Source organism: Crocodylus siamensis, chromosome 2 (assembly GCF_052110815.1).
Source record: "Crocodylus siamensis isolate JL-2025a chromosome 2, ASM5211081v1, whole genome shotgun sequence".
In the NCBI taxonomy this organism is placed as follows: domain Eukaryota; kingdom Metazoa; phylum Chordata; order Crocodylia; family Crocodylidae; genus Crocodylus; species Crocodylus siamensis.
Window position 1 is genome coordinate 123,126,108 of NC_143396.1, and position 13,778 is coordinate 123,139,885.

At 46.8% G+C, this 13,778-nt stretch overlaps 1 protein-coding gene across 1 annotated transcript in view; it reads right to left on the minus strand.

Moving 5' to 3' along the window:
- Positions 1–3,467: 3,467 nt before the first annotated feature.
- The window catches only part of RRH (retinal pigment epithelium-derived rhodopsin homolog), a 31,550-nt gene continuing 21,239 nt past the window's right edge, over positions 3,468–13,778 (minus strand). Inside the window, exon 8 of the mRNA XM_090036697.1 lies at positions 3,468–5,866. Within this exon, the coding sequence (XP_089892823.1) occupies positions 5,764–5,866 (103 nt within the window). The 3' untranslated portion in view covers positions 3,468–5,763. The remainder of the gene's footprint in view (positions 5,867–13,778) is intronic.

The window sequence follows — 13,778 nt, forward strand, 5'->3', positions numbered from 1 at the left end:
GCCAAGGGTTAGTGAGGAACTAGTTAGGGAACTTCTGGAAGGACTGGATGTATTCAAATCAGCTGGTCCGGACGATCTCCACCCTAGAGTACTGAGGGAATTGGCTGAGGTCATTGCAGGACCCCTGGCATGGCTTTACGAGCACTTGTGGTGCTCTGGTGTGGTGCCAGAGGACTGGAAGAGGGCCATTGTGGTTCCCATCTTCAAAAAGGGGAGGAAGAAGGACCCAGGAAACTATAGGCCAGTTAGTCTTACCTTGATCCTGGGCAAGCTTTTTGAGAAAATTATTCTGGCACATATCCACGAGCGGCCAGCAGGGGAGATTATGCTTAGGGGCAACCAGCACGGGGTCATTAGTGGCAGGTCCTGTCAGACCAACCTGGTGGCCTTCTATGACCAGATCATCAAATCCTTAGATGCAGGGGTAGCAGTGGACATAGTCTTTCTGGACTTTTGGAAGGCCTTCGACACTGTCTCTCACCCTGTTCTCATTAAGAAACTGGGGGGCTGTGGTGTCGACACCCACACAGTCAATTGGGTCACCAACTGGCTGGAGGGCCATACCCAGAGAGTGGTGGTGGATGGGTCATTTTCGCCTTGGAGGGATGTGGGCAGTGGGGTTCCACAGGGCTCAGTCCTCGAGCCCGCACTGTTCAACATCTTCATCAGTGACTTGGACCAGGGGGGTGAAAAGCACCCTGTTCAAATTTGCTGATGACACTAAGATGTGGGGGGATGTGGGCATGCCAGAAGGGAGGAATAGGCTACAATCAGACCTAGACAGGTTATAGGGATCAGCGGATGAGAACAGGATGGGATTCAACACTGACAAGTGCAAAGTGATGCACCTGGGGAGGAACAACCAGCACCATACCTACAGGTTGGGGAACTCCCTTCTTGTCAGTACAGAGGCAGAAAAGGATTTTGGAGTCATCATTGACTCCAAGATGAACATGGGCCGGTAGTGTGGGGATGCAGTCAGGAAGGCAAACCGCACCTTGTCATGCATCCACAGATGCATCTCAACCAGGTCCAAGGAGGTGATCCTCCCCCTCTATGCGGCACTGGTCAGGCCACAGCTGGAGTACTGCGTCCAGTTTTGGGTGCCACACTTCAAGAGGGATGTGGACAAAATGGAGAGGGTCCAGAGGAGGGCCACTCGCATGATCGGGGTCAGCAGGGCAGGCCCTACGAGAAGAGGCTATGGGACCTGAATCTGTTCAGCCTCCACAAGAGAAGGCTGAGGGGGGATCTAGTGGCCTGTTACAAACTAGTCAGAGGGGACCAGCAGGCACTGGGGAAGTCCCTGTTCCCCCAAGCACTGCCAGGAGTGACCAGGAAATAGCAGTCACAAGCTGGTAGAGGGTAGATTTAGGCTAGATATCAGGAGGCGCTACTTCACGGTCAGGGTGGGTAGGATCTGGAACCAACTTCCAAGAGAAATGGTGCTGGCTCCTACCTGGGGGTCTTTAAGAGGAGGCTAGATGTACACCTTGCTGGGGTTGTTTGACCGCAGTACTCTCTCCTGCCATGGCAGGGGGTCGGACTTGATGATCTGCTCAGGTCCTTCTGACCCTTGAAACTATGAAACTATGAGACCAGAAATGGGTGGGAGGAGCTTTCTTTTTATTGACAGCCTGAAAGGTGGTTCAGAGCCAGTATAGACAAACTCAAAGTATGCAAGGGGAGTATGTATAAAGTCATTCCAGGTGCACTTCCTATGTTGTATAATCAGCCACAGTAGATATTTCTTAACACCTGAAAAACATCAAAATCAAGTATACCACCCTCTGCAACTGAATCACTAAAAAACAAACAAAAACACTCCCCCTTCAATCCTGAATAAACAGGTTCCTAGCATTATCAATACTCTACATTCAAAAACCATGAATCAGACCTCAAAATCCGGAGACAGTTTTAGAAGACATGAGGTGGCGTGTGGGGGTGGAGTTATAAAGACATTGAGGGTTCTGTTTTATTTGCTTTCTGGATTTTGACTCTTGATTACATTAGGATTTTCTCTACAAGGGTTAGAAACTTACTCTTGAGAAATGCAACAAATATCATGAAATTGGTGACAAAATCGTGAGTTGGTGATAACTGATTACTACCACTCATTAGATGTTCCTGTCTCAGAGTACTCAGAAAGAAACTCTGAAGGATGTTATCCACATGTGTATTCATAATTTAGACACAAGTAAGAATCAGAATGCTATCGTGTCAGAAAATCTGGAAAAATATTTAAAGTTTAAAGGCCAAAATGTAAGTTCCAGTGGAATTCTGAAGACAGAAAATGTCTGTTACTGTTGTTTAATGAAACAAGGTTTGCTTTACTCTCCCTGCCTTCCATCTCACCTTATCCAACCACCTTAGTTATAAAACACAACAAATGCAAAACTCTAAAACTCTTGGTTTCAGAGATTATACCTTTTATTAGACCAACTAAGAAACCACAAAAATATATATTTCTTTGCAAACTTTCAGGCACATGCACCCTTCTTCAGGCTGAGAACAAATCCAAGATGGAAAAAGAGCCCAGAGGAGACCAACGCGCATGATCGGAGGTCAGGAATACAGACCTGACGACAACAGGCTGAGAGCTATGGGACTCTTCAGCCTGGAAAAGTGCAGGCTCAGGGGTGATCTGGTGGCCACCTATAAGTTTATCAGGGGTGCTCACCAGGATCTGGGGAAATGTCTGTTCACCAGAGTGCCCCAAAGGATGACAAGGTCAAACGGTCACAACTCCTCCAGGACCGTTTCAGGCTGGACATAAGGAAGAACTTCTTTACTGTCCAAGCCCCCAAGGTTTGGAATAGACTGCCGCCAGGGTTGGTTCAAGCACCTACTTTGAACACCGTCAAGAGACATTTGGATGTTAATCTTGCTGGGATCCTATGACCCCTGCTGACTTCCTGCCCCTGGGGCAGGGGGCTGGACTCAAAGATCTTCCAAGGTCCCTTTCAACCCTAATGTCTATGAAATCTATAAATCCTCTTAGGTAGAAAATTAACTTTGTTTTGCACAGAGGAATTTTGAGTCTATAAGACTGTTCCCCAGGGTCTGTGAGAGTCTTTTGTGTGAGTTGCTCCTTGATGTGCAGATAAGGCTGTTCTTACCCTTGGACATGTCAGTTGTCAGGAAGGCAGGGAGGCTCAAAAAAATCTCTATTTCTTGTTCAGCAATGAAGCTAATATTTCCAGAATCAAGTAAAATATGGCATCTTCCATGTTTCAGGGATGTATTTTTATTTCAGGGATGTATTCCCCTGTGGAAAATTAAGTTTATTTTCTACCTAAGAGGATTTTTACCATCTTGGATTTGTCCTCAGCCTGAAGAAGGGTGTATGTGCCTGAAAGCTTGCAAAGAAAGATTTTTTTTTTGCGATTTCTTAGTTGGTCTAATAAAATGTATCCTCTCTGAACTAAGAGTTCTAGAGTTTTGCATTTCTTTTTGTCTCAGACCAACACAGCTACCAAATAAAACACAAGGAGTATTCACTAACAGGGATCTTAGTGAGCATCTTAAGGAGAATTGTGGCAGAGCACCTTTCGGTGCCTGCTACTTTAAGGGTGAGACAGCAGGGCAACCAGCAGGTGCGGGGCAGCCTTGATGAGAAAGTCACATGGCTACAGGCCAGACCATGTGATTGGAGGAGAAGGGTGAGCAACCTCCATTATAGCTCAGGCCTCAGGGCTAAGCCAGCAGTTTGCTGCTGGCAGCCAGGGAGCAGCAACACCTGGCTGAGCTGCTTCTCCAAACACCTTGGTGGTAAAGGAGGAACTATGGAGTTGGTAGGAGGTTCCTAAGGGCCTAGTGAGGTCCCAAGCCCCAGAGAGAAGGCTTTGGGCCTAAAGAGAACAAGGCCCAGCCTGAGAAGGGACTTATAGTTGTGGGCCTACACAGGGGCTAGACAAGCCCCTGATTTAAAATAGGCAGGGGTGAGGCCTGGGGCTCAGGTGAACCTGGTTGAGACTAGAGTTATGTTATTAAGATCCCTGAGGCTCTTCACAAGCCTATTATGAAATAGCATATGATGGGGGCCAGAAGGGGACCCTTGCTGCTAAGGAGGTCAGTGGCTGCAGTGCTGGGACCAGAGCACCCCAGCTGGTCGATGCAAGAGGGCAAGGGCCAGAAGGCCAAAGGCCAATGAAGCCAAAATTAAGCCCAAGGGAAGGCCATGATGAGCTATCTGACACCCCAACTGGGCTGGAGGTGGGGCCAGAGCCTAAGGAGGCTTATGGTCCCCTCGATGGGGGGGACATAATTGTCTAGAGGAAGAAAGGCTCAGTGAGACAGCAGGCTGAAATGAAGGAGGCTGAAACTCAGCCTTTGGATGGGAGGCATCCAAGGAGGGATTTGGAGAGCTGAGCCAATAAGAGGCAGCCAGCAGCAGTCCAGGAACAACAAATAGCCTAGTAGGGATAAGACCAAGGCAGGTAGGCCTTCATTGGTCCTGAATAAGACTGAAAACTGAACCCTGCCAGGGCAGGGTGGTCTGGTGGAGTTGTCAGTGGCAGAACAGTCCCCCAGAAATGCCAGGCCAGTTACCTCCCTACTGAAGGGCAGGTAGAGCACCTTAAAACCTCAGCCCTCGCATCCTGCTGGGTTACACACACCTAGGGACAGACACAGGGGCCAGGCACATCTCTGGACACCTGAGCCCCATGGGGCAAAGGATCCTGGAGGCCCCAGTGAGGAGGCAGAGATGAGTGAGAGGACATATGTGGGAGGCTCTAGTGAAAGGGCATATGTGAAAGTGAAGGCCCTAGTAAGAAGGCACAGGTAAATGACCCTAGTAGGAGGGCATAAGTTAAAGCCCCAAGAAGGGGGGAGATGGGCCAAAGTAAGTCTACAAACACCTAAGGCTGCAGTTGGGCCAGAGGCTGAGACCCCAGTAAGTCCTCAGATGTGGTGAGGCAGAGTATTGGGTTAGAAGTGAAGAAGTTTGCATGAATAGCTGGCCCTAATAAGAGGGCAAGAATGATGAGTTACTCGGAGAGGGGCATGTGTCAGAGCTCTGCCAAGGGCAAGACAAATTAGCTGGTCACTGTTCAGATAAGGGTCACAAGAGGGCCTAAGAGGTTGCACGCCTGCCAGCCAAGGAGTGAGAGTAGGCGAGCCTGATGGCCTACGCAGTCACTCAAGAAAGCAGGGCAAGTTGTGTGTGGCCCAGTGAGGGGCAGCATGTAAAAGGCCTGGTGAGAGAGGGCAGAGTGGAAGAGGCACCAGTGAGAGGGGGGAAGTATGAATGAGGCTCAATAGGGCAGAGTGAGAGGACAAATGCATGAGGCTAGAAAGCGGCTGAGTTTGGCTCAGCCACAAGCCACAGCAAAGAGCAATTCAAGGATGCCATCTGTGAGGAATGGGACACAATAAGGGAAGGTCGGAGTCTTGTATAGTGCCCTCTGACATCAAGACAGTACAATGGGTAGCTTCCGCTATTTATACACCAGTTTTGGGGACAGCAAGTCATAGCAGACAAGACTGGGCAGACTGCCCTACTTAGGAGGGCGGGCCAAGGTTGAGACCCAGCCCCGAGATGGCCCCCTGTCACAGAAACATATATTAGGCCAATTGGTTTAGTCTTCAATACTAAAGTCCAGCCTTTTAAAAAAATAAACACAACAGAGAAAAACAGCTGGTATAATAGGATGGATTATTATTTCATAGCCAATTCCATGGCCAAGATTTGACTTCTTTCCATTTACTGCACAAAACAAACTGTGTGGCTAAATTCTATAGCAGTGCTTTCCAGCAGTATTATCTTAATGGACTTTGAGACACATTCATTGGCAAGGAGTTGTTAATAGTTATCTCCTGCTGAGCCTGGCACCGCACCATTGCCAAGATTGATCTCCGGAACCTAGAATGAGGGTGAGAGGAGGCAAAAATTCAAGTCACTGGATAGACAGTAAAAGAAGCAAATGCAGAGGAAAATTTAGGCCAATTGATTGTAATAACTGTGCGAAGATAATACAGCTTTTTATTTTAATGTAGTAATTTCCATGCTTTTGGAATTCAGGGAGTCTTGATTTTCTTCTTATCCCAGCGTAAATCAGTACATCATTATGAAATCATCAAAAGGGGAAGGCTCCTGCCCACCAAGTTTTGTTAAAATTACCTCACACCCCATTCTTTTCCTGGACAACCTCAATTTTCATTGACCTGCTTCAGGAATTCAGATCCCTAAACCAGGACACATTAAATATCCCATTTTATTCTATGCTTTAGGGTTGTTAGTTGTAGCCATGTTCGTCTAAGTACATAGGCAGACAAGGTTCTTTGGGTAGATGTGGTATCTTTTATTAGATCAACTAAATAGTTGGAAAAAATGTTCTTTGCAAGCTTTTGGGCGCAAACACCCTTCTTCAGGTATATATAAAGTCTGCTGGTGACTTGTGTGCTCTCCTGCTAGAATACAAGCCAAAATGCAAAATTCAGGTCTATAAAAATGGCCTATGCAAATGTGTGGCAGTGAGAATCGGAAGGGTGGAAGACAATAGGTGTGAGACAGGTAGGCAGAAGGAAAGGGGAAATGTTGAACTGGTGATAGATGAATGTAGCTGGTAAAATGCAGACAGGTTACCTGAGGTTATCAGATGGCAGGTAGATACTGAATTTTGCCATTTGAAATGGAAAATTCACAATATGAAGAAGAAAGAAGCCAAACTCAATAGCAACATATAATTTTCTAAGCCTATGCTAGCACAACATCATTCCTACAACATCATTCCCAGAGGACTGAACATCTACAGTCCTCTGACTTCTACACACAACTCCAAATATGCTTCACAACTATGCAGGAGAACATCAGAAAAACTCAGAAGTCATGCCCTTCACATAACCTACTCCAAAAGAAATCAACTCAGGAAGGAAATCAACACAACCTGCAACAACTTAAAAGAGATAAATCCAGATATCTTCCCAAACATTACCTAACATACACATAAAGATGACCAAAGATGTTTTACAACAATCATCCAAAATAAAAAGAAGAAATGAAACCACGGGAACAACTTTTCCAGCCACTAAACAACCATCAGAGAAACACCACCAATACCATACAACATTCCAGCCTCATACCTGATAAAACTGAAGGAACAAGTCAACCCTCAAATATTATCAATTTCTCCATGCACACATTTACCAAAGCTGAAAAAAATCTGTCCTCTCTAAAGGCCTTAAGTTTTGTCTGAAAAAATACCCTAATAATATACTACAAAGTGGAGAACTAGAAGATTTTTTTCTGAAGCCTCTGTCTCAAGGAATATTTCCACAACCAAAAGGAATTCACTTGCAACAACACTTCATCCTGTGACAACATCAAGGAAAATATTAACACCAAAAATCAAAAAACACCATCAGATGGGACACCTCACAGTGGTCAAAATTCAAGCCTCAACTGCTATATGCTTCAGGGAAAGAATGAACAATTAAATAATCAACAACAAACACTACCACAACAACCTCTCCCTCTCAGACAGAAAGGCCATAGAATCTCTAAAATCCAAGTACCAAATAGTAATAAAACTAGCAGATGAAGGAGGAGCTACAGTTATCCTTAACCATGAAGACTACATCAAAGAAGCCAAAAGACAACTCTCTGACAACTCTCTGACCACCTACTATGAAAAACTAGAGGAAGATCCAACTCCCCTGTTCACCTTACAACTCAAAACCACCATCATCATTTCCATCTGAACTAGAAGAAAAACTACAAAACTTGATCCCCCCCACTACCCAATCCACGGACTTTTTACATGCTCCCTAAAATCCACAAACAAGGAAACCCAAGCAGACTTATCATATCCAACCATGGAACCCTAACTGAGGAAATATCAGGTTTCATCAAATCCATCCTAAAATCTCTTGTCACCCAAAGACTGAGTTTCGTCCAAGACACAACAGACTTTCTATGAAAACTTAAGACACCATCCTAGCCACCATGGATGTCACCAGCTTATAAAACAACATGCCCATGAGGATGGCATGCAAGCCTGCCTTACAAATCTAGAAGACCGAAATTACAACTCAGAGTACAGACCTAAAGTTATTAGTTAACTTATACACTTCATCCTCACAAACAACAACTTTAGTTTCTATAACTTCCTCCAGACCAAGAGGAAGTGCTAGACTTCAGAAAGGCTAACTTCAATGAGCTCAGGAGATTAGTAAGTGAGGCACTAAAAGACAAGAGCATTGGTGAGATGGGAGTCCAGGAAGGATGGTTGTTCCTTAAGGGAAACTCCTTCAGGCACAGAAGGGGGCAATCTCATTTTACATAAAAGGGGGCAAAAAGGCCAAGAAACCCTCTTGGCTGAACAGGGAAATCCAGGAAAGCCTAGGGGTGAAAAAAGAGGCATACAGACTATGGAAGGAGGTTATACCCAGCAGAAGTATATCTACTTGGCTCACACTTGCCAAGGGAATCATTTAGAAAGGCCAAAGTAGCAATAGAACTCAGGGTGGCAACAAAAATTAAAGACAACAAAAAGTCCTTCTTAAGGTATATAATATAGGGAGCAAAAAGAAGGCATATGTTAACATAGGACTCCTACAGGACAGACTAGGGCAATTGGTGACAAATAAGAGGGACAAAGCTGAGCTCTTCAATGAGTTATTTTACTTCTGTATTTCTGAACATGGATCAAGACAAATCTTCCAACTGGACTACAGGCAGGCACAGGAGGGACTCCAACCCACCAAGAGTTAACACTGACCTAGTGAAGGGACACTTGAAGGCTCTGGATGTGTCTTAAGTCAGCAGGCCCAGATGATCTTCATCTAAGAGTCCTGAATGAATTGGCCAGTGTCATAGCAGAACCATTGGTATGACTGTTTAAGCACTTGCAGTACTCAGGACAGGTCTCAGAGGACTGGAAAAGGGCCAATGTGGTCCCTATTTTCAAGAAGGGGAGGAAGGAGGATCCGTGTAACTATAGGCTGGTTAGTCTCACCTCTATCCTTGGGGAAAACCTCTGAAAAAATTATTAAGGATTACATTTGTGGGAGTCCAGCAGGAAAAAAAACGCTGAAGGGCTACCAGCATGGATTCATAGTAGGTAGATCCTGCCTAACTAATCATCTTTCTTTTTACAACCATGTCACAAAATGCTTAGACACAGGAGTTGAGGTTGATGTCATTTACTTGGATATTAAAAAGGCCTTTGATATGGTGGCTCATCCCATTCTCATAAATAAACTAAGCGACTGTGACGTAGATGATTACCTGGTCAAGAGGGTGGCAAATTGGCATAAGGGATGCACCCAGAGAGTGGTGGTGGACGGGTCAATATTAACCTGGAAAGATATGGGCAGTGGGGCCCCCCAAGGTTCAGTCCTTGGATCAGTGCTACTCAATATGTTCATCAGTGAGCTGAATGAGGGCATGGAAAGCACTCTGTCCAAATTTGCAGATGACACCGAACTATGAGGCCAAGTAAACACATTAATGGGCAGGGAATGAATTCAGGCAGATTTGGACAGGTTGGAAAAGTGGACAGAACAGAATAGGCTGCAGTTTAACACAGATAAGTGCAAAGTGCCGCATCTAGGGTGAAGGAATCTCCAACACACTTATAGACTGTGAGGTGACTTCCTAAGCAGCACAGCAGGAGAAAGGGATCTCGGAGTCAGCCGACTCCAAGACGAACATACGTCGTCAATGTGACAAAGTGATTAGTAAAGCTAACTGTACTCTATCATGCATTAGCAGGTGCATCATGAACAGGTCTAGGGAGGTGATACTTCCCAGCTAAGTAGCATTGGTAAGGCCACAGCTGGAATACTGTATTCAGTTTTGGGCGCTGCACTTCAAGAAGGATGTGGAAAGCCTTGAGAGGGTCCAGAGGAGGGTTAGGGGTCTGCAGGTAAGGTCCTACAAGTAGAGATTGAGGAACCTCGATCTCTTCAGCCTCCGCAAGAAAAGGCTGAGAGGGAATCTAGTGGCCATCTACAAATTCTTCAGCGGGGACAGCAGGGAATAGGAGATACTCTGTTTACCAGGGCACCTCTTGGAGTTGCTAGAAACAATGGCCACAAACTGACAGAGAGCAAATTTAGATTAGACATCAGGAAGAACTTCTTTACAATAAGGGTTACCAGAATCTGGAATGGGCTTCCCAGGGAGGTGGTGCTCTCCTCTACCTTGGAAGTCTTTAACCAGAGACTGGAAAAGCACCTGGCTGGGGTCACCCGACCCCAGCACTCTTTCCTGCCCAGAAAGATAATCTCTTCATCATTTGGACCAAAAACCTGATTGATTTCCATCACAAATTCATTAACTAGCACCGTTCCGTCAGACTCTCTCTTGAATACTTCAGCACCAACATTTCTTTTTTAGACACTATGACTAATATTCAGAATGGTAAAATACAAACCACCGTATACAAGAAATCCACAGACCAACATACATATCCACACAGAACCAGCAATAACTCTAAACACACCAAGAAATCTGTACTATACAGCCAAACCCTCCAATACCACCAAATTTGCACTGAGAAGAATACCCATGACTATCACCTTGCTAATCTCAAAAGGGCTTTTGCCAAACAAGGACACTTTTCCAGAGATATAGATTGTACTTTTGAAAGAGTCACTCAGATCCCACATGAAGAACTGCTGCAGTACAAAAAGAAACTCCCCACAAATTGCACACCACTAGTTATGACATACCATCCTTCCCTGGACCCTATACAGAAAATCCTCAAACAACGGTAACTCATACAAGAAGAACACCCAATTCTTAAAGAGATATTTCCAGAACCACTCATCCTAGCCTTTAAACAAGCACCAAACTTTGCCAACCACATCACCAGAAGCAAACTTCCTATGGCCCAAAGCACACTGAATGGATCCAGACCATGCTGAGGCAAAATGTAAAACCTGCCAACACATCTTCACCACTCCCACAATAACTACACCTCAGAACAGAGCCATCACCATTCCTGGATCTTACACCATTTCTGGGACTTATACCTCCAGAAATGTAATATATCTCAGCCAGTGCTCTAAATGCTCTGATGGAAAATATGTAGGAGAAAAAAAACAACAACTGTACCAGAATGAACACACACCAAAAATTTATCAGACAAAAATACCAAATTATCTGTGGATGCATACTTCTCATAAGACAACCACTCTCTCTCCAATCTCTCAGTTCCAATCCTCAAAGGGAATTTAGAAAACACTAGGGCTGTGCGAAATTTCGCCGACTGTTTCATGTCAATGCTGTTTCAGCTCGTTTTGAGTTTCAAAGCTAAAGCTGGGCTTGCCTGCAGATAAACCCAGCCAGGTCATGAGGTGCTACAGGGATTTGGGAGCGGGGCTTAGGGGTCTGGGAGCTCAGGTGGTGTTTTCGTCGATCCTCCCAGTCTCAGGCTATGGGCTGAGGAGGGAGAGGAGGATCCACACAGTGAACCAAAGACTGCGGAGCTGGTGTCATCAGGAAGGCTTTGGCTTCCATGACCACAGCCCGCTCTTTGGCGAGAGAGGCAGCAAGCTGCTGGGAAGAGATGGCCTCCACCTCTCTCCCCTGGGGAGGAGGCTCTTCTCAGCCAGGCTGGCTGACCTGCTCCACCAGTCTTTAAACTAAGCCCGCTGGAGGATGGGGGGACTACTGCCACTGCTGGCCCACTGAGCAACCCTTGCAAAGCCAGAAGACCAAGGCACTTAAGGGAGCCCACCCCTGCCCCAGCCCTGGCACAATCTGTGGGCAAGGCAAGAGCCCCCAAGGGGACACTTGCCTGCCTGTACACTAATGCCAGGAGCCTGGGCAACAAGCAGGAGGAACTCGTCCTCCTGCTCAGTGCAAAGAATTATGACATCACTGGAATAACAGAGACCTGGTGGGACTCCACCCATGACTGGACCACGGGTATAGAGGGCTATAACCTGTACAGGAGGTATCGTGTTGACAAAAAGGGCGGGGGTGTAGCTCTTTATGTGAAGGAAAGCTACATGTCCCTGCAAGTTCATGTTGGCGACTGGCATGGACAGCTAGAGACCCTCTGGGTAAAAATTCGTGGGGAATACGGCACAGGGGACACAACAGTGGGAGTCTACTACAGACCTCCCACTCAAAGTCCTGAGCTTGACCAGAAGTTCGCCCAGGAACTGACTGAGGCCGCTTGCTCCAGGACCTTGGTTTTCATGAGTGACTTCAATTACCCGGACATCTCGTGGGAAGATCACTCAGCAAAATCTGAGGGGTCGCAAAGCTTTCTCTCGTGCGTGGATTACCTCTACCTGACTCAAGAAGTCTATGGGCCAACGAGAGGCAAAGCGCTGCTCGACCTGGTACTGGCTACGGGGGACGACCTAATTGGCGACCTAGTGATCGATGGGAAGCTGGGTGACAGCGACCACGAGCTGATCACCTTCACCATCCGCTGTAAAGCTGGCAAGTCAGTCAGCAACACAGAAGTCCCTGACTTCAGAAAAGCCGACTTTGACAAGCTCAAGAGGCTTGTCGGTCAGGCCCTCAGGGACCATGACCCCAGGGAGATGGGAGTTCAAGAAGAGTGGTTGCTTCTCAAGGAAGCGATCCTCAATGCACAAGCTAAATCTATTCCAACACGGAGGAAAGGCAGCAAGAAGGCACAGCAGCCCTCCTGGCTCTCCAGGGACCTAGCAGACCTCCTGCAGCTAAAAAGGAAAGCATACAAAGGATGGAGGACGGGATTCACCTCCAAGGAGGATTATTCTGCGCTGGTCCGGTCCTGCAGGGAGCAAACCAGGAAAGCCGAGGCTGCAACTGAACTCCAACTAGCTTCAAGCATCAAGGACAACAAAAAGTCCTTTTTCAGATATGTGGGGAGCCGGAGGAAAAGCAAGGGCAATGTTGGACCCCTGCTAAATCAGATGGGGCAACTGACAACTGACGCCCAGGAAAAAGCCAACCTATTAAATAGGTATTTTGCGTCAGCCTTTCATCAGTCCCATGGGACGCCCATGCCTGCTATGGGACAGGGAGATCCGGGTGATGGGGATCCCCTACCCTCCATAAATGCTGACCTCGTGAAGGAACACTTTGAGAAGCTGGATACCTTCAAGTCAGCTGGCCCTGACAATCTGCACCGCAGGGTACTCAAGGAGCTGGCGAGCGTCATAGCCCAGGCCCTGGCACGGATCTTTGAAAACTCCTGGTGCTCTGGTGTAGTGCCCGAAGACTGGAAGAAGGCCAATGTGGTGCCGATCTTCAAGAAAGGGAGGAGAGTGGATCCGGCTAACTACAGGCCCATTAGCCTGACTTCTATCCTGGGGAAGATCTTAGAAAAGTTTATTAAGGAGGCCATCCTTGATGGACTGGCACAGGCTAACATCCTAAGGGATAGCCAGCACGGGTTTGTTGCGGGTAGGTCTTGTTTGACCAATCTCATTTCCTTCTATGACCAGGTGACCTATCACCTGGACAAGGGAGAAGAGATTGATGTCATATATCTTGACTTCAAAAAAGCTTTTGATCTGGTATCCCATGATCACCTCTTGGCCAAACTGGCCAGTTGTGGCCTTGGCTCCACCACGATCCACTGGCTGGGAAACTGGCTCCGTGGTCGGACCCAGAGGGTTGTAATCGATGGCAGTCACTCATCGTGGTGCCCTGTGACCAGTGGGGTCCCTCAAGGCTCTGTCCTTGGACCCATACTGTTCAACATCTTCATTAATGATGTGGACATTGGAGTCAGGAGTGGACTGGCCAAGTTCGCCGATGACACCAGACTTTGGGGCAAAGCATCCATGCCAGAAGATAGGCGAGTGATCCAGGCTGACCT